At 36.2% G+C, this 26,259-nt stretch overlaps 1 protein-coding gene across 1 annotated transcript; it reads left to right on the top strand.

Annotated features, from left to right (window-relative positions):
• The first annotated feature begins 9,201 nt into the window (after positions 1 to 9,201).
• Positions 9,202 to 19,585, top strand: LOC132257028 (forkhead box protein L3). The gene is made up of 2 exons (XM_059753707.1): positions 9,202 to 9,741; positions 18,765 to 19,585. The coding sequence occupies exons 1-2, from the start codon at positions 9,239 to 9,241 to the stop codon at positions 19,123 to 19,125; spliced, it is 864 nt and encodes a 287-aa protein (XP_059609690.1). The 5' UTR covers positions 9,202 to 9,238; the 3' UTR covers positions 19,126 to 19,585.
• Positions 19,586 to 26,259: the final 6,674 nt, after the last annotated feature.

The following is a 26,259-nucleotide window of genomic DNA, read 5'->3' as shown; positions in this document are numbered from 1 at the left end:
AATTTCTTACACCGACAGTACATGCGCCTGATTAAACTGCAATTCATCTTAGAAACATTGTCTAAGTGAAAGACAGTTAAGATTTTTACACTGATAATTTCGTTTCTTAAATAAATTTTCAAAGTAACTTACCTACACGCAAAAATTTTAGGACACTCAAAAACTGAGAGTACTAATATTCGGACTATTTATGGAGAAAATACCTATGTCTAGCTTGTAGATACTGAAGAAGGTGCGCTGAGCATCGATGGCTTTGGAACGAAAGATTGACTTAAATTTTCTTATTGAGGAATTTCGTCTTGACTTCTTCCCGCAAAAAGTTTCTTGCTCTGGTTTCACACAACTTAAGTCTATGCATGAAATACAACAGTTATTGTTAAGCCGGAGATTTACATTTGAAGAGAAATGGAACATTTCCGTACCAACTTTGAAATCTGTAATGGAATATTCCAGGAAATATTCCAAATAAGCAGTTTTCCAGATTTAATATAGTATAGTATAGTATATTTATTTCTCTCTCATAAGTACAAGCTTTTGTGAGCGTAATTTGAGTCCACCGACGTCAAAGTATTAATGACCAACCTCTAGAGCAAAACGGTGGAAAAGCTCTTTCACGGGTTGGGTTGTATAAGTTATCTTCTTTAGCTTTTACTAGAGAGAAAAAAATTAAAAAAAGCAACGCAGTTAAGACGCCAAACAGATTCGGATTATTCGCCGCTTGATATCTCAAAAAGTCATTCCAGAGATTCACCTCGTCAACAAAAAGAGAGTTTCGGAGTAAACAACTCCACGATGCCGGCAAAACGAGACTCCAAGATCTGACAGACTAGCCAGGTGCGAGAATTTCAGCCAAATAATGGGTCTGACGCAAGTAAAGTATGCGAGAAATGAACTCAACAGCACGTGACTTGAGAAAAAGAGTTAGAGTTTGGTCAGCCTGTCCCAGCACAAGGAGATAGTGCTGGGATTTCTGCTATTTCGTTTGATTCGCCTATTATTTGAATCAACCAACCCGAACTCAACTACAAATACTGATTTAGACAACGAATTTGGAAAAAAATAGATACAAAGTCGACAAAGAAATATACATGTTTTTCCTTTGTTCTTTAAAAATGATTTAAAACCCGAAAAAGAATGCCAGTAAAACTTTGTTTGATTTTGAAATGTTCTTATTTCGATATTTTTCAAGATAGATCTTTGAAGCTCTTCCTTGTGTGGTTCACAACATTAGGAAATTATGTATTCGTAGGGATTCAGTTGTTCAAATTGAAAGGTTATGATCTAAATTGTAATAATGAGCAGGGTTTGACTCTCTACTTCAGGCTGCAAAGGCTTAAAAAAGCACAAAAATATTCTCTTATTTGCTCAAATATTTCAGCTTTAGTTTTCTCGAACAGAGAATTTTTATCGTATATTTCATCACATGCTTCATATCTCCGCTCCTAATACACGTAAGTAAGGGTTCGTTAGAAAGGTCTCGACCTCATAACACATTGAAATTAAAAAAAAAATGCATGATTTCGTTCTCGAGCTATGCATTTTCGAAAATGCTTTTTTTACTTTAGCGCTTCTAGCGATGATCTTACCAAGTTATTATGTTTAGATGGGAGATGGCATTTTACGAGACCGTTTTATTGAACTCAAAATCATTCGGATAGATTTATTAGAAACAGAGCTATGGACATTTTAATTTTTGAAATTTGAACCCTTTCATCAAGGATCCGGAAGGTTCTATGTCCTTAAGTGGCAGTTTGTTAGAAATGTCTTGAGGTTAGCTATAACATACCAGAATTTGGTCCCGATCCTTGCCATAGGGGCTGAACAAATGACTTAAGTGTATTTATCTGGTGATCAAAATGGAGGGTTTGTATTTTACATCAAAATGTTCATTAGCACTGCATACTTTTGACCTTTGCCGCAAACCGCGTGTCAATATCGGAGGAACTCAGAATGCGGTCACTGGAGGATCATCTCGACCAGCAGAAAGGAAAAATATATTTTCAACTGGAAATTTTTTGAATAAAAATTTTAGTGGTAGTTTTGCGAGTTTTATTTCGTCATGAAAAAATCAAACGATGCGTCGCACAAAGCTACCTAATAGACAGTCCAATGTTCTCGTACAAAACTCGTAATCATTGGTACTAACATTTGCTCTGTGTCGAATGACAAATTTCTTATGCTGAATCATATGCTCGTGGGAATTACATTGTTTCTCCTATGTGTTTATTGTGTCTCATGGTGAAACAAACACAATACAAAAACATGAGACATCGTACGACACGCGGTTCCATGAGACTTTAAAAGGACAGTCAAATTCCCCAAAAATGCGCTCCACACACGCTTTTTTGTCATGGCGAAATAAAAAAGAAACATTTTTTATTAAATTCCTTTTTCACAAAATGATTAAATTTTGTTATTTAATTTTATTCTATAATAGTAATAATAATAAATCATATTATATTATATTTATTCATACGCTATCTATACGAAACAATAAGCCTCTTTACGCCGCGCCGGATTTAAAAGAATGTAGCATTTATCTTAAAGCTAGTCCGACATGGACTAAAAAGTCGGCTTAAACTGCGCGGTTGCGCATGCGTGTGTGCTGTCGAATTCTCACACACATCCTCATTGAACGTCATTCGCAACTGCGCGTCGGGTTGCAACATGATTCGCTTTCAGTGTAATCCGGCCGAAGTGAACCGAAGCGCTTGTGTTCCGGTATTAACGCCATGGACTAAAATAAAACCGAATATTGTGAAATGCTACATAATTGATAAATCCAGCATTTAACTTGGCCCGGCATAAAGAGGCTCAATAACATTTTTTTTTTGAAATTCTTTAGTCAAAAAATTTAAGTTTAAATTATTTAGATAATATGAAACCGTGTTCTCTCAGATACAGGCTTAGTAACTTTATAAAAGTATACCTGGAAAAGAGCCCGCCTGTTAGTAGCTTCTCTATGAACTGTCTCTCTCCGGACGATATTCTCATCCGGAATATAGCCTTTTTAGCTGGATCTCTAGAATTAGCCGCCTGCTGTATTCCAGGCGGCTCAGTGGTGCTAGTAATAACCCCGCCAAGTCCTGGAAATTTGTCAACGAAATGACAAATCGAGGCATTGATAAGTCGGCTGACAACGGGTGAATGTATGCGAGAGATGGCTCCATGAGAACTGTTGGCGAGGACATCTGCAATGAGATAAACTGCTATTTTGGTTTGGTTGTCGGTGACCCATGAATCCCCACCCCCCGGCCACGGCTGCGCCTGCAGTGCGCTCCTCCTTCTTTGTGGCTCCGGTATCCTCGCATGAGATGTACCGGATGATCATGCGCTCGCGTAATCGCTATGCTCCAGGAATGGATTGGTTGTCCGACATACTGTTGAAGAGGATAACCTTGAATGTCGTAGATGTGCTGGCGTATGCCATCAACAACTCTCTGAGCTCTGGTGTCATCCCGAATTGCCTGAAGACGCAACTCGTCGTCCCCATCTTCAAGAAGAGAGATTGACGGCCACTGAACAATTACCGCCCCATTACGCTGGTATCCACGCTATCAAAATTATTTGAACGCCTTGTCTACCCAAGGATGTACTCATTCCTATCACATGCCGGCTTCTTCTCGGAGGCGTAGTTTGGATTCCGCGCGGGGCTTGGTTGCGAGGATGTCCTGGCAAGGTTTGCCTGCAAACTGAATGAGGGCGTCAACTCCCGGTCAGGCAAGAACGTGGCGGCCGTTTTCATTGACATCACGAAGGCATTTGATTCTTTGCATCATGAACTACTGTTGAAGAAACTGGAGGCGGCGGGATTCCGGGGTGTCCCGCTTGAGTGGATTGGTTTGTTCCTTATCGGCCGCGCGCAGCGTGTCAGGATTCGGCGGGATTGCATCAGCGACCCCGTTCCCTGCGCATTCGGAGTGCCGCAAGGCTCTGTGCTTGGCCCGCTGCTGTTCTTGGTGTACATCAATGACCTGCTGACGTCCAACTTCGAGGATCATGTGACTGCCTACGCGGCCGACGTCGCCCTGCTCTACTGCGTTCCGCCGGGGACCAATCCCCGTGATCCTATGGAGAGCGACCTCGCGATAGTGGGGCGCTGACTGACTGACAATGAGATGATAATGAGCCCTAAAACAGTACTCATTTACTTCCGCAAATGAGCCCTAATTTATTAAGATCGAATAAATAGAATCGAAGTTATTAACCGAAGCACCACTGTAAAAGCCATGGAATAAATGAAATGAAATGAGAAATGAAATGAAGTTATAGCGTATATAAAATCAAGACTTGAAAACCATCATAACTCCGGTTCTATTGCATTCACAAAAACTAAAACATATTTATAGAAACGTTCTGACCTGGACTACAACATACTAAAATTTAAAGAAAATTAAGGATCAAGTTGCCGAGGTTCAGACGTTCAAAAGTTTTTTTTTCCAATATTGTGGTACTTTTTTATGACGTTACAGACTAATGGTGAATATAGCCTACAAAAGAGCGGCGAGACACGTCTTTTGGTGAAGAGTTGATAGGCATCGGTTGGTAAACAGTGGAGATACGGGCCGGTAAAGGTGTAAACGCGCTGATGGCGTGGCGTCTTAGTGGGAGAATGCTTTCGAAGTGACGTCAGAGGGACGCACAAATTTTCCAGAAGGCTGAAATGCCTGAACTTAGCAATGAGTGAAAATTTCATGTTGAAATTCGTTAAAAGTTGGAGCAATCTCCAACAATTAATAAAATCATTTTTATGGCAGCCAATTAAAAATGGTATGATTTTTAAGTTGCATCGAGGTCATAGGTTGATAAAGGTGTAAACTTTGAGCTTCCATATCTCCGCTCTTAATGCACCAGGTCCCGCAAGTAAGGGTTCGTTAGAAAGGTCTCGACCTCATAACACATTGAAATTAAAAAAAAAATGCATGATTTCGTTCTCGAGCTATGCATTTTCGAAAATGCTTTTTTTACTTTAGCGCTTCTAGCGATGATCTTACCAAGTTATTATGTTTAGATGGGAGATGGCATTTTACGAGACCGTTTTATTGAACTCAAAATCATTCGGATAGATTTATTAGAAACAGAGCTATGGACATTTTAATTTTTGAAATTTGAACCCTTTCATCAAGGATCCGGAAGGTTCTATGTCCTTAAGTGGCAGTTTGTTAGAAATGTCTTGAGGTTAGCTATAACATACCAGAATTTGGTCCCGATCCTTGCCATAGGGGCTGAACAAATGACTTAAGTGTATTTATCTGGTGATCAAAATGGAGGGTTTGTATTTTACATCAAAATGTTCATTAGCACTGCATACTTTTGACCTTTGCCGCAAACCGCGTGTCGATATTTCTTACCGTTTAGACCCCAAAAGCCCGTTTGTTATGACAGACGGGCGGAACGACAAACAGACACGAAAATAAAAAAAAATGCTCCCTCCCTCCATTTCCGTCATATTTGATATTGATATTTATTTCGACAGTAGGACAAGGTGTCCTCTCGGTTACAAAAAAGAAGTTATATAAAAAAAAAGAAGTTTAAAGAACAAACTTATATGCGAGAAGCTTTGACGGTACTTCGGAGTATCAGCTCCCTCTTCCACTCACGCGGCAACATATTACTTACTAAAATGGCCCTACGTCCCTTTAAGGGCCATGGCCTTCTCCACAATGCCTCTCCACATTGCCTGGTGTGGTGCGTTGCTGGTGGGTGGCAACATATTCCATAAGACAATTCCCTCAACAAAGAGGGAATCGTGGATAATGCGACTCCTCGATCTCGCCATATGGAGAGAGGAAGACCTGACAGACGATCCGGCAGCCAAGAGCTCCACAAGATATCCAGGCCGGCCCATAAAAAGTAGCCGCGAAATAAAATCGACGGCTCTTTTTTCAATGTAGTTCAAGACTGGCGTACCCAGTATTGTGCTCTCATAAGGAGATACATTATCAAATCTCCACAATATCCTCCACATATATCCTCCAATATTTTCACGTTTTATCGTTATCTGAGTCGATTGGAGTTGTTTTTGCGAGGTTCGATTTTTTGCGCGATTACAGATATTAGCTGTGATGTTTATCCTAGCTACACATCATTCGATAGCTTGTTTAATTGACAATTTGAGTGATAGAGTTAGAATTAGAGTAATGAGTTGAAAATATATCAGCATGGAAAGAAAATATTGCGGTGATCGCGAGTGACATTTTGTGGAAATAGCGAACGCGCCAGAAGACAAGTCGCAATATAATTACTTGTAATTTTTCTTCGACATAATATATTGTCGAAATCCGTAAAATATGTATTTTTATGAAAACTTGCTCATTTTCTGCTTAAACGGTGATTAAAACAGTGTGTTTGAGCAATTTTTAATTGAAACACCAGAAACAAAGGTTAGTCATGTTGAAAAACTCGAATTATTAGAATTATGTCTAAAATAGATAATGAATGAATATGCGTAATCAAAATCGCAACGCGATTTTAAACATATTTTGACTGTTTTCCTTAGTCAGGAGCGCTTCTTGGCAGGAGTAACGAGAAGAAATCGCAATGTTGTACCACGGGAATACAGCTAAAGCTGGGGGGTTGTGATTACTTTCATGATGTCGAACGACGGATTTCACAAGTTTAGAGACCAAAGGAAGCACATTTGGTAAGACGGTTCGACGTATTAGACGTGCTAATATACGCTACTCATATTCATTGTAGGAAAATCAAGGATTACTTGGACAAGCAATAAGAAAATCTCATGCTTTTCATACTTTCGCGACTGCAGGTAATTCAATAAAACCCTGAGAATAGAGAGTAAGATTTTCATGCTCTTTGATCTCTTATCTACAGGTAACATTAACAACAAGACCGTGTCATGATGGCTTCAAAAGCAGAAATGTTAGTTTTCAAGCTACTCAAATTGTAAGGCTACGAACCAGAACATGTAACTAGCTTTTTTTCCCCGAATGGCATGTACGACCGAAGAGCCGAGCTTTCTGCCGTTTGCTCAGGGCGGTCGGCAACAAAGCCGGCGGCAGCCGCACACAGAAAAGAAAAGGATGAATAAATTTATTATTATTATTATTTGAAGAGAAAAATATAAATCTTTGTTAATTACAGGTATAATTATAATTTTTTAAGAGTAAATTTATTTCAGGTAAAGGTTTATACAAAATATGAGATACTTGCAGATTAAAGAAGACTTTAGGCTTTATCTCTATTTTCGGCTATAGATGTGGTAATTATTAATATATTTACGGCAGCACTATTACAGATTTCCGTACGTAAAAAAAGTGATTCTTTTAGTTTTACGCACGTTTTAATAATAAAACAATGGAGTGTTGGCGAGTTCGTGAAGTGAGTAATTGACCCGCCGCCCTTTTTAAATTGTGTGGGGTAGAATGGGTGGAATTAGACAGGGGTAAATTCGGACATCATGTTTCTTGTACGTCATAAAAGGCCGAGGAATAAACCATCGCGCAAAAATGATATTTATAGGCAACATTAATACAGATATTCAAGAGGATTCATAAGATCGAATTGAATTTATATTCAACGTTTCATCTTCATAGAAAATGTATGGAAACACTATACAAAACCTTCGTACCAAACTCTTCCTCTCTCCCCTAAAAAAAATTGTTTAGGAACCTCTCCCCTAGTCGTGTTTTCTTAATTCTTTTCAAGGCACTGACAGCAAAAATCAATTCAACCTCTTATCTTACCCAGGTTTCGAACCAGGTGCTCTGAATTGGTACTTCAATGTCAATATGCAGCAAGATTGGACAATGGCTTTTAATTTGATATTAAATTTTAAAGTCATAGCAGATATTATATTTGTTTCTTTTCGAGGACAAATGCAATATTGCTGTACTATTAAATTAATAAAATGGTATTACACGAAATAATTGCATAACGATGCACTGGATATGCATCGAAGAATAATGGAGAATAAGGATACGAGTTTTTTCAATTTTAATTTGCGTCTTAGTATTTCGGCATCTCTGTGCATCTCCTTATGTATGTCTCGATACAAGTGATACTATATCTTCAATATAAGCAACCCATTGTTGGTTACAAAGAGGGTTATAATATTGTAAGTTGCTTTAACTTACGCAATCAATTTTTTTTCCTCTAAAAGAACGTGGATAATCCGGCGGCAAAGGCACTTTGCAGAAGCTTGTCATCGGGTCACGGACGGGACAAAAATGTGAGCAAACAAGGGAGAGGCAGACAAGATGTAGTGGGAATTCCTGGTCATTGATGACTTTCAAATATTGTTCAACCACTTGTGACGTGATCATCAATCGATACGTATTGCATTCCTTTAACCACCCTCGTAGTCAATATTTGCCATTGCATTGTATTGCAAGCAGTTTCGAGGCGTGCTAGCTTGAACCCCGCCTCGAAGGCGTAGCTACATTTTCATTGGATATCTTCTCGTGCGAAACGCCTTCTATTTGTTTGCTACCGCTGCAATATCTTGTTTTATTTGAGCTATTACCAAAAAGCAGACTAGAAGTGCCCGCCAGGGCTGCACTCAGAGTAAATAAATCATATTACGCTGAAGGGTTTCTGTAACAATACTTTGGAGGTTATTTTTGGTTCCATATAATATATGATTAAGTAATTTATGATAAAAAAAAACGTAAAAACATATTTTTTTGCATTAGGAAAAACTTGCAATTTGTTTTGAACTATCTAGCTTTACTGTACCAGCAATATTTAAATGAAACATATCTTGAAAAATTGATCATAATGTAATTAGATGGAAAAGTAAATTTTTCCTATAAATGTTCCATTATACATAATAAAGATATTTTGCAATTCACGAAAAGTGTAAGTTTTTGTTATTCTGAAACTAATCTGAAAATATTTCGATTATCTGCGTATTGATCTCTGGCATTTACATTTTGCAACAGGTCCTGTGTTCTTTGTTCCTTGCAAAAATTTTAATGATGCATAAATTGACTGATAGTATTGCAACGCTAAGACATAATACTACGATCCAATAAATACTAAGACCTTATTGTATAGGTTATTAAAAGAATTCTTATTTTTTATTTATTTTTTTCACCAACATAATATTGTTGGTTAATAAACTAATAACTTTGATGAATTAAATCAGTATTAATACCTGAGTGCGGGTCTGAGCATGTTTGTTAGACGCGCCCCTGCCTGCTGGGCGCGCGCTATTAATTTCTGATAGTAACTTTCAGTTGCCAGTGTGCTGTTCACATGACAAAGTGAAGCGTGCGTGATGTGTAGTCACGAGCAGAGTAGTTCTCCCGACGCCGAAGCGCCTGAGGTGCCTCCATCAGCTCTCAGTACAGTGCTAGGGTTACTGCCCTTGGATCCTTATCGCTTGCAACTTTATAATTACGCCATGGTGGAGCGCTTGAGATGCTCTTATCCACCACCAGTCTACCCAAATCCTTATTCTCCGCCGCGTCTCGCTTTGAGTCTGTTGCATGGTCGTTTTCCGCCAGATGAACCTAAGCCCCAACATAGCTACATTGGCCTCATTGCAATGGCTATTCTCAGTTCACCAGAGGCTAAATTAGTACTTAGCGATATTTATCAACATATACTTGACAACTATCCTTACTTTCGAAGTCGCGGTCCGGGCTGGCGTAATAGTATTCGCCATAATCTTAGCCTCAACGATTGCTTTGTAAAGGCAGGTCGCAGCGCTAATGGCAAGGGACACTACTGGGCTATCCATCCAGCTAATGTGGACGATTTCCGTAAAGGAGACTTCAGGCAAGTACCAAACGTTTTGGACAACTCACGAAATACAATTGAAACTCAAGTATTCATACTCATATATATATATATATATATACATATACATATGTGTGTGTGTGTGTGTGACTGTTAAGAAATTAAAGAAATGTGAAACTACATTTTTAAAAGTTTTTTCCTCCAATGAAAAAATTGTTCATTTGTACATACATATTTGAAGAAAACGCTATATCATTAGGTTGGTAATATTGCTCAACATACATTTTTTACTGATATAAATTTGATATATAAATACTTATACATTATAATTATATGGAATTTTTTTTCCCTAGAACCCGTAAATAAGAAATTCAGACCTAAATTGACATAATGAGGACTGATTTTCGAAATTGCAAGATTTATCCCAACCCTATAGGATTTGTTTTCATTAAAAAAGTTTTATAATCAATTATTGTCTATTGATTTAATGCAATTCAGCCAAATATTACGCCTAAACAACAGGTTTTTAAGTTTGATTCCAAAATTATATGGAAATAGTCTGAGAACACCAATCAACGAACCAATCAATGATTGAAATGGAAAAACAATAGTTTAGTTTGTGGACTGAAGCATAAAATAATATACAATTACTATGTTCCTGAATGAAAAATTTAAAGTTTCTTAAAATGACAATCCGTTACGCTACATGGCTTGAGTAGAAAAATTAGTGGCAAGATCGCCGAAATATATTACTTCTTTCATTTATAATCTACGTTAATAAAAAATCCTGAGGAAATTGGGCTCAAATTATTCTAGCCTTGCAGTGAGTACTTTGGAATTTCAAATGCCAAAACAATAATTGCAGATCAAATATTTCTGGCCATTGAAAAGCCTCTATGTATGTGAAATAAGGAAACATTATTCATGAGCAAAAAATTTCATTATTAACTTCATTCTATTTGAAACCAACTATACCAACACATTGGTATATCCTTAACAGTGACAGTGTATTTCCGCCAAAATTTTTGCACAACATTACTCTAAATATCTCAGAAGGCGTCGTTAGATTTTGAAGAAGTTTAATTGTCGTGATTTTTAAAATAATCAACCAATTATATGATTTAAATGGAGCAAGTGTTATCTTTTTTTCGATGTGCAGTTTTTGTACTACGAACATTTCCATGGTTTTTTCAGGGGATTGCAAGAAGTTCAAATGTGGTGCCAAAAACTCGATTCCTAGATTTATAAATCGATTTGAGGATGCCATCGGCGTGCACACAATCGATTATTTTTTGGGGAATTTTTTTTCCAAATTTTCATGGTTTTCAGTGTAATAGAAGACAAAAACACCGGAAAATATTTATTTATTAGCACTAAAAGCTTTCAAGCACAAGAATTTTAAATTTCTCTGCACAAAATATGTCAAGAAAAACGCTCAAGTATATGCTTGACTATGCCACTGTTCGCGATTCCGGAAAGAAAATCTACTTTCCCCAATTTTTCTCTAGTAGAAATGTTGGTCCTTATATGATATTGACTACACGATAAGTGCTATTGAATAGCAACCTTCTGCTGCAGAGATTTTGATTCTTGAGCTTCCTGTTAAACCAGTACCAACCATCAAGTTCTGCAGCAGAGATTTTCATGTCAAAATTTTGTATCATTTGCAACTCTTTGAGGCCATTGATCGTATTTAAAAGAAAGCCAATATTCTCTAGTTGTTTTTTTTAGTGACCCGGATAGGATTTAAGGGCCTAATTGTACAAAAATGTTGCAAAGAAATTTGCACTTCAAAGGCAAATTGTCCAAAATATGACAAGAATGGCCGTTGAAAACATAACCTAGCGGTTTCATCGATTCCCATACAAAATCGACTTCTTGCAATCCCCTGGTTTTTTTACACAAATTTAATATGAATTTGAATTGTACATATTGGTAAAAAACAACCATTTGGTTAGGGGGTTTACCAAAGAGTTTCGAGTCCGATAAAAAATTTTTGATTATCCCCCTCTTTGTCATGCGTTTTGCATTTTTTTTCTTCGTTCACCTTCGTGCTCTAGTGAGGTTAGAATTTTCGAAATCTTGCAAACTGTCTTTGTGTAGCATTGTGCTAAATTTGAGTTAAGGGTCATACATAAATAATCACACGACAATCTTTTTAGCGTAGGGTCAGAGATATTGAGGTATTCCTTACAGGATCTCCAAGAAAACCAAATAAAAGAGGTTTAAATATTTACGTTAAAGCTTTGCCGGTTATAAATCACGAGTATTCCCACTGAAACAATCATATTAAGCCGATGTAGCCAATGATCAATAATATTTATTAGGCTTAACGTGGAGGAATTAATTAAATAGAACGTGATGCTTCTATTCAGAGGCTTCGTTCATTCTGATTGTCGCATTTTGCACTATTTACGTTCTTGAAACGGATCAGAGATTGGATAACGTTCAGTAGTCTTTAGGGTTTCTTTAGGTATACATAAAAATATATATGTATAAGAAATATAAGACCTCATTTATATAAAGTAAGCTTTAGTATTCTTTCATTATGTAATTGGTCAAATTGAATAGTTCTTAAGTACACACTTAATTTTTTACAATTCTGTTCAACAACTTCTAATATATTTATTATTCTTCGGATATGATAATTGGAAGATTCTGACGTTGAGTGGAAAATCAATTGCAATGGCAAATTATGTATCTTAAAATTATATACAATACATTTGAGATAATATTCTATCACATGTTCTGTTCAACGACAGACTCACACTAAAATCTTTCTATTTTATGGTAAGTACAGTACCATTGGAAATATCGCAAAATTTAACTTATTAGACGCCATAATATGGATTATAACACGAAGATGAACTCATCTATTAAACAGATATAGTTTTTTTAGTTGTGGCAAATACATTCATTTGAATTGTCTTAAAGTTTTCACGGGTTTGCACGACATTCCCAAAGGGAAACAATTTCCATCACATTTGAAATTTTTAGTCAAAATACGCGTTGTAAATAATTTACAATGTGACTGGAAAATGTATCTCGTAAAATTTAATGGAATTGAATATTAAAGATTGAGATGAATTTTATAGGAATACATTTGATGTGTTCAACACCAAGAGTCACCTATTATCTAGAGTAACAATATTCACCTGTGTATAATCATATAATACTGTAAAACTCGTAAAAACCAATATTCGGCCTGTTTTTTTTTACAACGTAAATTGAATGCCTCAAAATATTTCATTTAATGTGTTTTGTGCAGCTGGGATTTACATCACAATATCTCTAATCACGTAAAGAATCGAACCTCACAAAGGAACTAAAATCGACTTTGGGTATCTTAAAATTACAAAAATTGCGCTGACTTTTTTCGTGTCTGTTTGTCGTTCCGTCCGTCTGTCATAACAAACGGGCTTTTGGGGTCTAAACGGTAAGAAATATCGACACGCGGTTTGCGGCAAAGGTTTAAAGTATGCAGTGCTAATGAATATATTTTTTGTCACATCCAACCCTCCACCCTCCTCCGTCCGCCATTTTAAACACCTGCGAAATGCACTTTCTTCATTTGTTCAGTCCCTATGGCAGGGATTGAGCCCAAATTCTGGTATGTTATAGCTAGTACCTATATTATAAAAGGTCTTATCTCAAGACCTTTCTAACGAACCGCTATCGAAGGACCTAGGTCCATCCCCTTGATAACCCATCCAACAAACGTTAATTCTGGGGCCTGGGTATTAGGAACAGAGATATGGAAGGTCAAAGTTCACACCTTTACCGGCCCATATCTCCGTTGTTTACCAACCGATTTCGACAATCTCTTCACAAAACGTCGTATTTTGACGTCCTTTTGCAGCCCATATTCACCATTAGTCTGTGACGTCATAACTAATGCCACCATATTGAAAAGAAAAAAAAAACATTTGAATGTCTGAACCTCGGCAACTAAATCATTAATTTTCTTTAAATTTTAGTATGTTGTAGTCCAGGTCAGGATGTTTCTATAAATATGTTTTAGTTTTTGTGAATGCAATAAAACCGGAGTTATGATGGTTTTCAAGTCTTGATTTTAAATACGCTATAACTTCGGTTCTATGTGACCGATCTTAATAATTTTAGGCTCGTTGGAAATTTTTAGTAAAACTATAACTATATAGACTAACAGAAGTTCATCAGACCACCGCTAGAAGCGTTAATGCCAATGACAAAATTTTTGAACGTCTCTTCACGAAGAGATAAATAAAATATACAAGGAAGAGGTGGTGGGGGAGGGATGGAGCTGGAGTGGAAAATGTGGGGGAGGGGCAAAGGCGGGGCCTTCGGCCCTGCTAAAAATCGGAATTTACTAACATTTTTATAGCAACTTTACAGTTATCTACCAGGAGAACTGTCAGACTCCAACCCAATCTATTTTTACTAAAATGTCTGTGACGTCATGAGCTATCGTGTGTAAAAAAAATGGGATCGTTCGGAGAGTGTTCCCTAAATTGAAGTTATGCTCTTTCCGCGAGCGCAAATAGTATATAGCTGTTTTGTAACTTCTAGCTTCTATAAAATCTCATCCGTATCTTGAGATTGCACTGGCTATTGTATTTTGACCCTGGGATTTCTCTTCCGGTAGTAAGAGAATATTATTGCGATAAATTGCAAATAATTCATACATATATTTGCTGAGGATAGCTTTTGGTTCCTTTAAGACGCGGGGCGACACTATGACGATTCTTTAGAGTGTGAGGGCGGTGAACATAAACTGTAGGCAATTTTTATTAATTAGGCGCCCAAAATCTGCACTTAGCATTAATAAAAAAGTTACATTTGTGCTTGCATTACGAAACCATTTCCAGTCACGAAAAATTCTGAATGTTTGGCTTTTGACTCAAGACTTGGGATCTTTTCTGAATTTTAATTAGGTCAACAAGTCAAAACTCAATTCATTATAATTCTTACTCCTTTAAAAATTGTAGTAATATAAAATAATAAGGTTGGGTAAACTAGTTGGTAAAAAAGTTTTTTTTTTTAAACGCGACTGTAGTAAAAACTTGGAAATGGTGCGAAAAAGGAGTATGCCTTTTATAAAAATAGCTATACATTTTAATTTATGTGGTAGAGCATTAACATGAATTACATTTCATTCACGGTATTCTATATGTATTTTATCACAAATTAACTTTAACTCCCTATATTTACTGAGAATATTTGTCTTCTGCCAAATTGATTAAGTCAAAGGGGGTTTGACAGGTTTTTGTAATTTATGGAATATTTTTCTTCTTTCAATTGACTTACATAACAGTCATCATAATAAAAAAAAGTAGGTATGGTGTAAAGATATTGCGCTAACGGCGTCCAAGCCCTCAAACGGGGCCAATATGCATCCCCAATAGTCCACTTAAGAGCCAAGGCTTAAAAGCTAACCAAGACATTTAGATTTTGGTTTCTCTCAGACAATACAGATTTGGCCTCGCGTGTTTTCCTTGTTTCCTTGTTTGTCACATCCTCTGATTTTCAGCCAGTGACTTTCAACCTGAAAGTCAGCCAGTCAAATTCACAGACTGACAAAGCTTGGCACTGAGTATATTTTTTGCAGACGATATTGCCTATTTGCAAGCGATATCAGACTGCTATTATTCCCATCTATATATATATATATATATATATATGTATATTCGTAGAAATGCAAAATACTATTTCTATGAAATATTTACTTCAATTCGAATATTTACCAGCAACTCGATCTTCGGCTTCTTGCAATTTCACATATTCCATTGAAAGCCTCAATATTTTTTCGCAACCCTTGTGTTCGATCATATTGCTGTGATAAGGATCATTCACACGACCGTGATACTCTCAGTGCGACACTCTGCCGACTGCAACACGGCTAAACTTCCACAGAAAATGAATTTTGTTTTTTGTTAATCATTTTTGTGATTTGGGATCCCTAGCGGCGTTCATATTAATTTATGATCTTTGTTTAGTTAAATGAAATTTTGCAAGGCCTTTCCAATGCACCAAAAATAATCTTGATCGGGCTGTCAGAATACCAAGTTATGTTAATTTTAAAGTTCCAAGTATGGTCTTCAATATATGAAATCCGGAAGTATGTAGAGCTTACAATACAAGTTCTGTGGAAAGGTTTTTACTTCCAGCCTCTGGAGCCAAAAAATTCCATAGACATTTAATTAATGAGAATAGATATTCTTGTTGTCTTAAAAAAATAATATAAAATGTGATAAGTTGAAATTAAAAACATATTCTAAAAGATTTCAAATAAAACATTCATAAATAAATAAGATGTTCAACAAAATAATAAAAATTTATAATACGGGAAAGCTGCGGGAATTGGACAGGAGTAAGGTCAGACATCTTGTGCCTTATTCGGGTCATGAAAAGCCGAGGAAATCAACTACTGTGCGATCAAAGATCTCTAAAGTCTACATTAGCACTGATATTATGAAGTGCCTTGGGTACATACATATTCAGCATTACCATGGCATTGTCCATAAAGCCATTCCAAGGAAGTTATCAAACTAATTTGAACTGCCGTTAGATTCTTCTCAATACACATACTTATCGTTATGAATAACGTGTAATTTCCCTTGTTTTAAACCATTTAGGGAAAAATGACTGATTTTGGCAAGTTCGTCTTCAGGCTGTCAATTAAATTTTTTCTCTTAAAATCGTTGTAAAACAAATTGCACGTATTTCATATCAAAAAATTAGAAAATATTAATTGAATTTTAACTTTGTGGGATAAGTGCTTAATATCTCAATAATTTATTCAGGGGATTTCAAGAAGTTGATTTGGTCTGGGAATCGATGAACCGTAGAGGTTATGTTTTTAACGGCTATTTGTGCCGAAAATTGGGAAAATTCGCCTTTGCAGTGTAATTTATTTGCAATATTTTTGTACAATTAGACTCTCAAATCCTATACGCTAAAAAAAACAACTAGAGCATATTGGCTTACTTTTAAATACGATCAATGGCAAGATCAATCAATCAGCAAGAGTTGTAATATTTTTTTTTAACATCCCCTATATTTCCACAATCTGTTTTATCCTCAAGAGGTTAACAATAGGTGGAGTTTAATGGCTGGTTGCATTATCGTGTAGGGAAATGTCCAGTGACAAGACCCTATATTTACAAATTACATTGACATGTAAGTTTTGAACATGAACAGAACTTAAACAACATTAAAATGTACTACTCTACGTCTCTTGAGCCGTGATGTGGGGCAGTCAATTAATAAGTCCCTTGTCAGTGGGTTTTTGTGATCCGAAAGTCTCAGCTTATGCTTGTCTATTTGCTATTTCTTTAAAGAGTTGCAATTGATAACAAAATTTCGATATGAAAATCACTGCTGCAGAACTTGATGTCTGTTCCGGGTAAAACTGGCAGCGCTAGAAACCAAACCTTTGCAGCATAAGGTCGCTCTTCATTAGCAATTATCCTTATTGGAATCGCGAACAGTGACGTAGTTAAGCATCTAATCGGGCGTTTTGCATGACACATTTTGCGCAGAAAAATTAAACTTTCTTTTGTTTTAAAGCGTTCAGTAGTAATAAATAAATATTTTCGGGTGTTTTTTGTCTTCTATGACATTGAAAACCATGAAAAATTGGAAAAAAAATCCTCAAAAAATAATCGATTGTGTGCACGCCGATGGCATCCTCAAATCGATTTATATATCTAGGAATCGAGTTTTTGGCACCACATATGAACTTCATACAATCCCCTGCATTTATCACATATTTTAAGTTTAAGTAAACGCAATGAGTATTATGGAAAAGATGTCTGGTATTTGTGGTTGATGCGATAAGCTCTTTCATTTAGTGGAGCAAATGCAGACAGTGCCTTTTCAGAACAGTAATTGAACATAAATTCTATATTTTCAGAAAATATAGAGAAATATAGAGAATATTCCGTCAAATGTGTTTTAAATGTCTGTCTCTGCTAATGTATCTGTGCCAAGATACAGAGCACAATGAAAATCAATTGGTTTTCCTTCTTATTCGAATTGAATTTTTTCCGACAGAACTCAATCGAATTGTCAAATTCTGGTTGCCAAAAGTGGCGTCAACTTTTCTATCCCCTTTCTCTGTAGTTTCAACAGTTCTTCACTTGACACTTTCTTCTTTTGTGTCCGTTTTTCACAATAGATTATGAAACTATCGAAAAGGAATGCAAAAACGGTCTGGCGGAATTTTCATTGACACTGCTATCAAAACAGCTGTTAGAAAAATGCTATATTTAGAATACCCAATGAAATTTTTTCATCAAATTTTATCTCCAAGTCGTTAAATTGACGACTTTATTAGTGCTGTTTTGTAAATCTTAGGGCTATTTTAGTGGCCCAAACGGTGTTTGCAACCAATCAATTAAAATATTGCCTTTCTTTTAGTCTATTTTCCGTGGAAACAATGAATAAAAATGTTTCTCGAAATAAGTTAGAAAGATGCGCGCGGTACTCATGTGCGCGATAACTGTAAAACTGAAGTTCTCATGTGTTCCAAAATTATACAAAAATTCTCTAGGGTGGATTAATTTTGTGCAAAATACCGTAAAATAAAATACCCATTCTGTAAAAAAAAAGTTTCCGAGCTTGAAATACAACGAAATTCCAAACCTTAGAGCAAAGTGATTTCCAAAGACCGAATGGAATTCATTTTCAATGTTTAATCTTTTTGTAAAATAGATCGAAAATTCATACGGAAATTTGTGAACCAAATTCCCCGGTTCTCCCCTATTTATTTTTACAGCATAAGTACATTTTTTTCACATTAAGAATTGACTCACTATAGAATCATTACATGATTTTCTTTAAAAGACAGTTGTTCTGTTAATATCGTTACCTATCTGAATAAGAAAAATGAGTTTATTTTGGCAGCGACTCATAGCAATTTTTTTAGATATTAATGATACTTTACTTTGTATTAATTCTTTTGTTACACTTTTTCACTTTATTAAAAGTATTGTAAAAAATTACAGGGATTATTTGGAAATTCTTATTTTTTAATGTTGTAGAACTATTTTAGCACCAATAACTATTTTTTTTGTGCCTAGGCGACGCAAGGCACAACGCAAGGTTCGAAAGCACATGGGGTTGGCTGTAGATGACGAGGGGGCGGATTCCCCGTCGCCTCCACCCGACACACCGCTGATTCCATGGCAAACATCTCTACGTTCCGCACCGCCGCCATTTACGCCCGCATTGCTAAGCCGTCATCCGCGCAAGCGTCAATTTGATGTGGCCAGCTTGTTGGCGCCTGACGACCCACCGCCGCGAGATGATGAGGATATCGATGTTGTAGCCGAAGATGAGCCAACGCCGCCATGGCATGGCCTTCTCCACGACTGGCCGAGACTTACCAGTCTTTGTCGACCACACTCACCCCCATCACCCCCATCCACAACACCTGCATGAAAACTTAATAAACAAAAAATTAAATAATTTCATTGTGAAAAAAACGGTTTAAATCAGTTTTACTAGGCCGCTACTTTATATATTCACTGCAGTGTTCGATATTCTCATTAGACTTGTTATCGAAAATTCCAAAATGCGTTAAAATGCACCCAATGATCTTTTTCGATGGCAATATTATAGTGTAAGATTTTCTACTTCCAAAGGTAAGAAATGGACCACAGTGGGGCATCCGGAAAACCCAAATCCATATACATTACATTTTTATTCATAGATGGAAATGACACCATGATTACTTTTATAGTAATTTCATATCTAGGCTGTGCATATCAATCGCCATCTGAAGCGCTAACACAAGCACGGCCCTTGGGGTTAATACAAATATTACAACGTTCAGCCAAATTCGTCAGATGGAAAGAAGAAATGTCAATATGTTCTAGTGAAACCGAAAAGCTGGAAATAAAATGTGAGATAAGAAAATATTGAATTTAATCTGTTATAAATCCACAGAAATTATCATTTAATCGGAAGGTTAACGTTCTTGTTTCGATAATTTCTATTAACTCATTTACTGTTCATGCTGATCAATTTTATTTGTTATAAAAGCAATAATCTGTGACAATTTTATTTCGCTTTAATACAATTTCCATAAGAAATTGTTTTCCTAACATCCATAGATGGAAAAATTTCTTGCCGTATCCATGGCAAATCATTGTGAAGTGTAAATAGTGAATATGTTCGAAGCAAGTACAGCCTTTGCCTGAAATCTGTCATCCAGTATTGTAGCGTAGTAGGAGTACGCTAAAGTACCAATTCAGAGGCTTCGGTTCGAGACCGGGTGAAACAAGTGGCTGGATAATTTTTTTTCGCCACTGTCTTGCCTAGTGGTGAGAGAGATAAGGCAATATGTGTAGTTCAGAAAAATTTCTTGTTAACCTTCGGCACGGTTAATTGAGTTCATCAAACGAGTGTAAGGACTTACCACACAAATCAACACAACATTAGAAAGAAAGATTTGAAAATAAAACACGGGACGGCCTTTTATCTTAGAATACAAGAAGAATATAAGCGAGTAAAGAAAAGAAGGCAGTCCCGTGTTTTATATTCAAATCTCAATATCCGGCTGATAAACACAAGAAACCAAGGGGGAGATATTATGCCTTAAATCTGTACACAACTTCCAAATTTGTTTGACACTTCTAGAACATGAAATTTGTAGTCTGTTTCCACATACGATAATTCTATAAGAATCGACTTTCAACCACTGTTATGGGCCTTTTTCCAACTGTAACCACAAAATATCATTAAAAGATCTCTAAAATCTCTGTTTGGAAGTTTTTAGTATCCAATGTACTAAAGATCACAAATTTTGAGGTTATGTACGATCTTAGCACAATTTAGGATATTTATTGGCATCACATGAGTCCAATTCAAGTGGAAGATTATGTCGTATTAAGTTTGCATCTGATATTTGTATAAGAATTTACCTAAAATCGCTTTATTGGGTGTCTTTTTCAACCATAACTTGAAAATATCATAAAAAGATCTTCAAAATTTGCCAATGATCTTAAATTACTGATTCTCAGTCAAAAATTGCCCATGAAGTTTTCTAAATGAACATTTTTCAAGTTCAAAAGACTATTTTTGAGGTTATGTAAAATTATAAAATAATTGGCATAGTTTCTTGGCATTGAAAGATAAAAAAAAGCACTGTCTATTGCTTGCAAATGCTTATTTTTTGCCAAAAACGGGCGAATTATGTGTCAGAATGCTAATTATTCACTAAATCTATTCTTGGTTTGTTACATAACCTACAAAAAAGTTATTTTACGTTTGTTTCTGTGCGAAAATCAAAGGAAATTTTAAAAATCTGGATAATTAGTCAGGAAAAGAAGCGCGTAGGGAAGGAATACTGTAGGTTTTTCAACACTTCCACTCCTTAAGTACTTCTATTGAGCTGTACACCACTTCTGACTGTATTATCTCCCCCTTGCAAGAAACAAAGATTCAGCAATGAATTATGTCGTAACTTTGAAAACATCTGAGTCAGGGGAAGACATGAACATTGAAACAGTGCAGAAGATCTATAGATCGATAATCTTCATCCATGTTTGGAGTGATTGCGCCAAAGTATTTAAAAATGAAATCTCCAAACTACAGTTGATATTCAGTTGAACATACAACTTGTTTCTCTCCCCACGAATAACCTAGCCACACACAATAGCACACGCTTCATGTCTGCTTATGGCTAGCAACCTTTTTTCATGACTTCAAATACAGCAATTTCGAGCAACAGGAAAAGTGAAAATGTGTTCGAACTTTCAATTGAAAACATTAAATTATTATATTTCGGTTTTCAGTCGCTTCGACAGTAAAAAAAATAACCACATTTTGGAAACTACTGACACTGGATCATTAAAATATTTAGGAAATTTCATAAATACAGCTTGTCTTTCAAACAAAATTTTAAATTCTCAAATTCTAGATGAACTTTTGATAGTCTAAACAGTTTTTGGGTTCCGCAATACATTTTAAATGTGGCTAAATTATTAAAATTGGACAAATAGAAACCAAATTACAGCGGTTTTAAAATTAAAAATTTGGCTACTTTAAAAAATAAAACACGAGACGGCTTTCTTTTCTTTATTCACTTATATTCTTCTATCGACGTTTTGGAGGTATTTTCCCTCCTTTTTCAAGAATTTAGAAATTTTTTGGGTGAATCTGATCGTGTTGGATTTCACTACTTGGTGCACTCCAACCCTCTTGCCCTCATTTTCTGCACTGAAGAGTCTCAATATCCGACTGATAAGCACAACAATCGCTACTCAGATATTCCCCTTCAACGGTATAATCTAGCCAGTGGCTATGAACTTAGTCAGTTTATACCCACATCCAATTACGTTCACACTACGAATGAGGCTCGAATGTAGTGTTCCATTCGGACCTAATTTTTTTCGGGAGAATAAAACTAAATTTCGGCGTTGCAAAATTTGGTGATTTAATTTGCGGCTATAGCCACGTATAATTACAATCTTAATTTCTTCTGATTTCAAGTCAAGTTTCAAGTGCACATATTCACAGATACATATCTATCCGCAACAAGGAGAGTGCACAATCCTTACCATAGAAATCATAACATGAAATTATATTAAAGTGATATTTTGTGCGTGAAACTGTGAGCTAAACCAGATCACTATGTGTACGGAACTGAATGTGGCTATGAACTGACTAAATTTCTTCTCTGATTAGCCAATGTATATAACAATTAATTTAATTTTAACGTGTAGTACGATATATCTGTCGGCTGGCGTTCAGTCCAACAATATAAGACATATTTTTGCTCATGTCGTAGCATGCAGTTAATATGGTTATTTTACACACGCGGTTAATAGAATAGGGCATTTATTGAGTTCGATGTGATTTCTGGTTTGCTCATTTATGTTCGTATTTTTGTATCAGAAAAATTCCATGAGGCGGCACTTTGGTATTTCAGCAATTTAGTTCTTGTTCATCTTCGTATACGAGAATTTGGTGTTTTAGATATCTCATGTATTGAGATCCTTGCTCACAGAATTTTTGCCTTTCATATATTTTATTGACCCCTCTTAAACTATTGTCACTAAAAATGTGTACCGTTCTTGACTTTTTCAGTAAGATTGGACAATAGTAGAGAATATTGGAGGTAAGTTTGTAAATATAATTGGAAATCAAACTTTTCCGTTTTTGGTGCATTAGAATTGGAGGGGCATTAGGGATTTTTTTTCTTTACTCAGCTTAATGCTTTAAGATAACTATTTTCTTTAGGACACTGTAAAGTGTATGTGGAAGGTGAAAGGGAACATATGTAAGTGACAGCAGACTAGATTAGATTAGATTTAGTTTTGCGGGTTGGGCGTCAATTCGTCCCCTTTCCCTGCCACTGCTACTATATTTTTTGGTCTATTGTGGCCCCCTTAAGAGATCAGCCGATCACATTAAGGCTGCTTGCAGCCCGCAATGAGATGTTGTGGCTAGAGTTTTACGGTCTACCGGTGCATTACTGACTCTCGCGGTAAGCAGAATGCTCCGAAGCTTCGTCTCTTCCATCCCCGGTATTTGTATATTTAGTCCCGGAGATCTTTCAGTGACGATGTCACCTTTGTTGACGTGTTTTGTTTCATGGCGGCAAATGTCAGTTGCCTACCAACCCACTTTTGGTTTCTAACACCATCTCTTATATACAGAGACAGAGCGCAAGACAATTTCAGTGAAGCGTATGTTTCATCTGGAACATTCAACAGCAGCATCCGCTTGGGTTGCTCTTTTGCAAACATTTTTGCAATTGATGGGATTTGAACACACGACTGCAGCGTCGAGAGTCAAACGCATTGATCACTGAGCCACTCTGACAGGAGACTATCATCTCAAACAAAATATAATTAAGATACAGGTAAGATATTACTATTTATTAGTACGACAAATTATTAATGTTAGATTAGATTAGAATAGATTAGATTAGAAGAGGGGGTGGCGTAAGATAACTCTTATATACCACGGCATCCAGGCCAACTACTGACGGCAATTCCCACTTAAGGGCCAAGACACAAAGCTAACCAGTCATCCAGATTCTTGGTTACTTTCAGACGGTACAGCTTTGGTATTGTGTATTTTTCATTGTTATTAAATATCGTCCGTCTTCCCATTATCCTCTGATTTTTCCCACTCAGACTAGCAGAGTTTGGCCTTGAGCATATTTTTGCAAGTGATATCGCCTATTTACAAGCAATACCAGTTGGGTATTGTTCCCATCTATAAGTAAAGACAGATACGAAATACACTTCCATAGAAGTTTCTACTTCAGTTAGAACATTTAACAGCAACCTAATTTTGGGCTGGAATTTATATATTTGCCATTGAAAGGCTAATATTTTTTTACATCTGTTGTGTTCGATAATTTGCAAGGGATGGGGATCGAACACACGACCGTGATAATACTCTACCGGCTGCATCACGGCCGCCTAATTATTAATGTTGGTATCAAGGCGGCCGTGGTGCAGTCGGTAGAGAGCTAGACTGAGGACATCACAGTCGTGTGTTCGATCCTCATCACTTGCAAATGATCGAACACAGCAGATGCGAAAAATATTAAGCCTTTCAATGGCATTTATATAAAATTCCAGCTCAAAATAGGTTGCTGTTAAATGTTCCAACTGAAGTAGAAACTTCTGTGGAAGTGTATTTCGCATCTGTCCTTACTTATAGATGGGCACACTACCAGACTGGTGTCGCTTGTAAATAGCGATATCGTCTGCAAACACGCCCAAGGCCAAGCTCTGCTAGTCTGTGCATTTGACTGGCTCACTTTGAAAGCCTTGCCCTCTGAGTGGGAAAAAAAAATCAGAGGATAACCGGGGGAGAGGGACGACATAAATAAAATAAGAAGATATCAATGAAAGTCACAGGCCAAAGCTGTACCGTCTGAAAGGTAACTGGATGACTGGTTAGCTTTAGGTCTTGGCCCTTAAATGGGAAAATTTTCCTGGGGATGCATAAATGGCCCGTCAGATGGCCTGGATGCCGTAGAGCAAGATTTCTTGTACCACCCCCATTTCTAATCTAATCTAATCTAATCTAATGTTGGTATCACCACTAATTTTTAGAATTTGTATTATGAGATGTGCCACCTAAGTGTACTTTTCCTACCACCTAAAGGGAATTGCCTTGAGACAGTATAGTTTTACACAGATATCTCAGGAAGAGTTTACTAGCCTTAGCACAATGTACCTAATATAAATCTTTAGAATTAATGAAATTATTATAGATTACTCTTTATTATTTGCGTAAAAAAAGTATAAATCGAAATTATTAACAAACAGCAATTTCATTACGAAATTTTTCGTGTGTTGTTGAAAAATGACACTATCCGCGATAAACACTATTACAATCTGTTGAGGGTTAATTAGAGATTTTTTTTGTGAAAACACAGCATTCTCCTTCTACAGACTGCAGAAAAAACAAATTCGAAATTTTTAAAATCTCGGAAATGCAGTAAGCAGATCAGAAAAAAAGAAAATACACGAAATGCACGATGTAAAGGAAAACAAGCGAAACTTATTACTCTGCAGTCTGCAAAATAAAAGTACAGTGTTTGTACCATAAATATATACACACACACAGTTTTGCTCCTGGCCAAAGCTGATTTTTTGCGTAGTGGAAACCCCCGAACAATACATATTAGTCAGTGAAAGTGGGCCTCGTTTAGCAGTTTATTACACCACTCTATTCTAAAAATAAATGTCAATGAGAAGGAGCTTAAAGAAGCTCATTTTACGTCAAGTTTTGCGTGAATGATTTCATAGCTACGTGGAATTGCATATATGAAATGTGAAGATTTGATTATGGGCTTTACGAACAAAAAATTTCCCATTGCCAGGACCGCAAAAAGTCAGAAAAATTATCATAGGAAGGCAAGTTTAAGGGATTAAATAGTCTCAGTGTATGAAGCTAACATCTAGGCACATATTTGTCGACAATTCAACACTTTTATGGTTAAATTTATGGAAAAAGAGGTGCACACACAATTCAGACTATTTTCACGATGTACATGTAGTTTTAAAACGGTCTTTAAAGGTTATTTTATATGTGTAGCAATAAAGTGACTAATCAGGAGCTGAAGAGAAGTTGCAAAGACAGATAAATCTACGATTGTGGCTGTAATTAGGCACTCTTAGTTTCTGTCAATTTATAGTCAATTGACAAAGTGAAAGTATATGTTTTAAGTTGACTAATTTTTGAATCCCAGTAAAAAATTGTTCTCTTTAATCTCAAATATAAATATTGTTGTTGTTTTCAAATATCTCGGAAAAATTATAGTTTACTAGATGTTGAATCAAAAAGAAAACAATCGTACTTATGTCATGTGGCATTTCGAGTGTATCTCCTTTCATTTGATATTGATGGAAAATGCAAAGTCATCATGACTATGTTGGTCATATCATGGGTTGAATGTTATTCTTCTGTTTATTTAATTTTCTCGCACAGATCAAAGATGTATAATGGACACTATATGATTTTTTATTATACACTCACTAGATAAACATCATCAAAGAAGAGCGCTTGAATAATAACTGTCTTAGGTGGAGATGATGGCAACAA

This window comes from Phlebotomus argentipes, unplaced genomic scaffold (genome assembly GCF_947086385.1).
Source record: "Phlebotomus argentipes unplaced genomic scaffold, Phlebotomus argentipes genome assembly contig_75, whole genome shotgun sequence".
Taxonomy (NCBI): Eukaryota; Metazoa; Arthropoda; class Insecta; order Diptera; family Psychodidae; genus Phlebotomus; species Phlebotomus argentipes.
The sequence above is the reverse complement of the archived record's forward strand: the minus strand, read 5'-3'. Positions and strand labels throughout refer to the sequence as shown.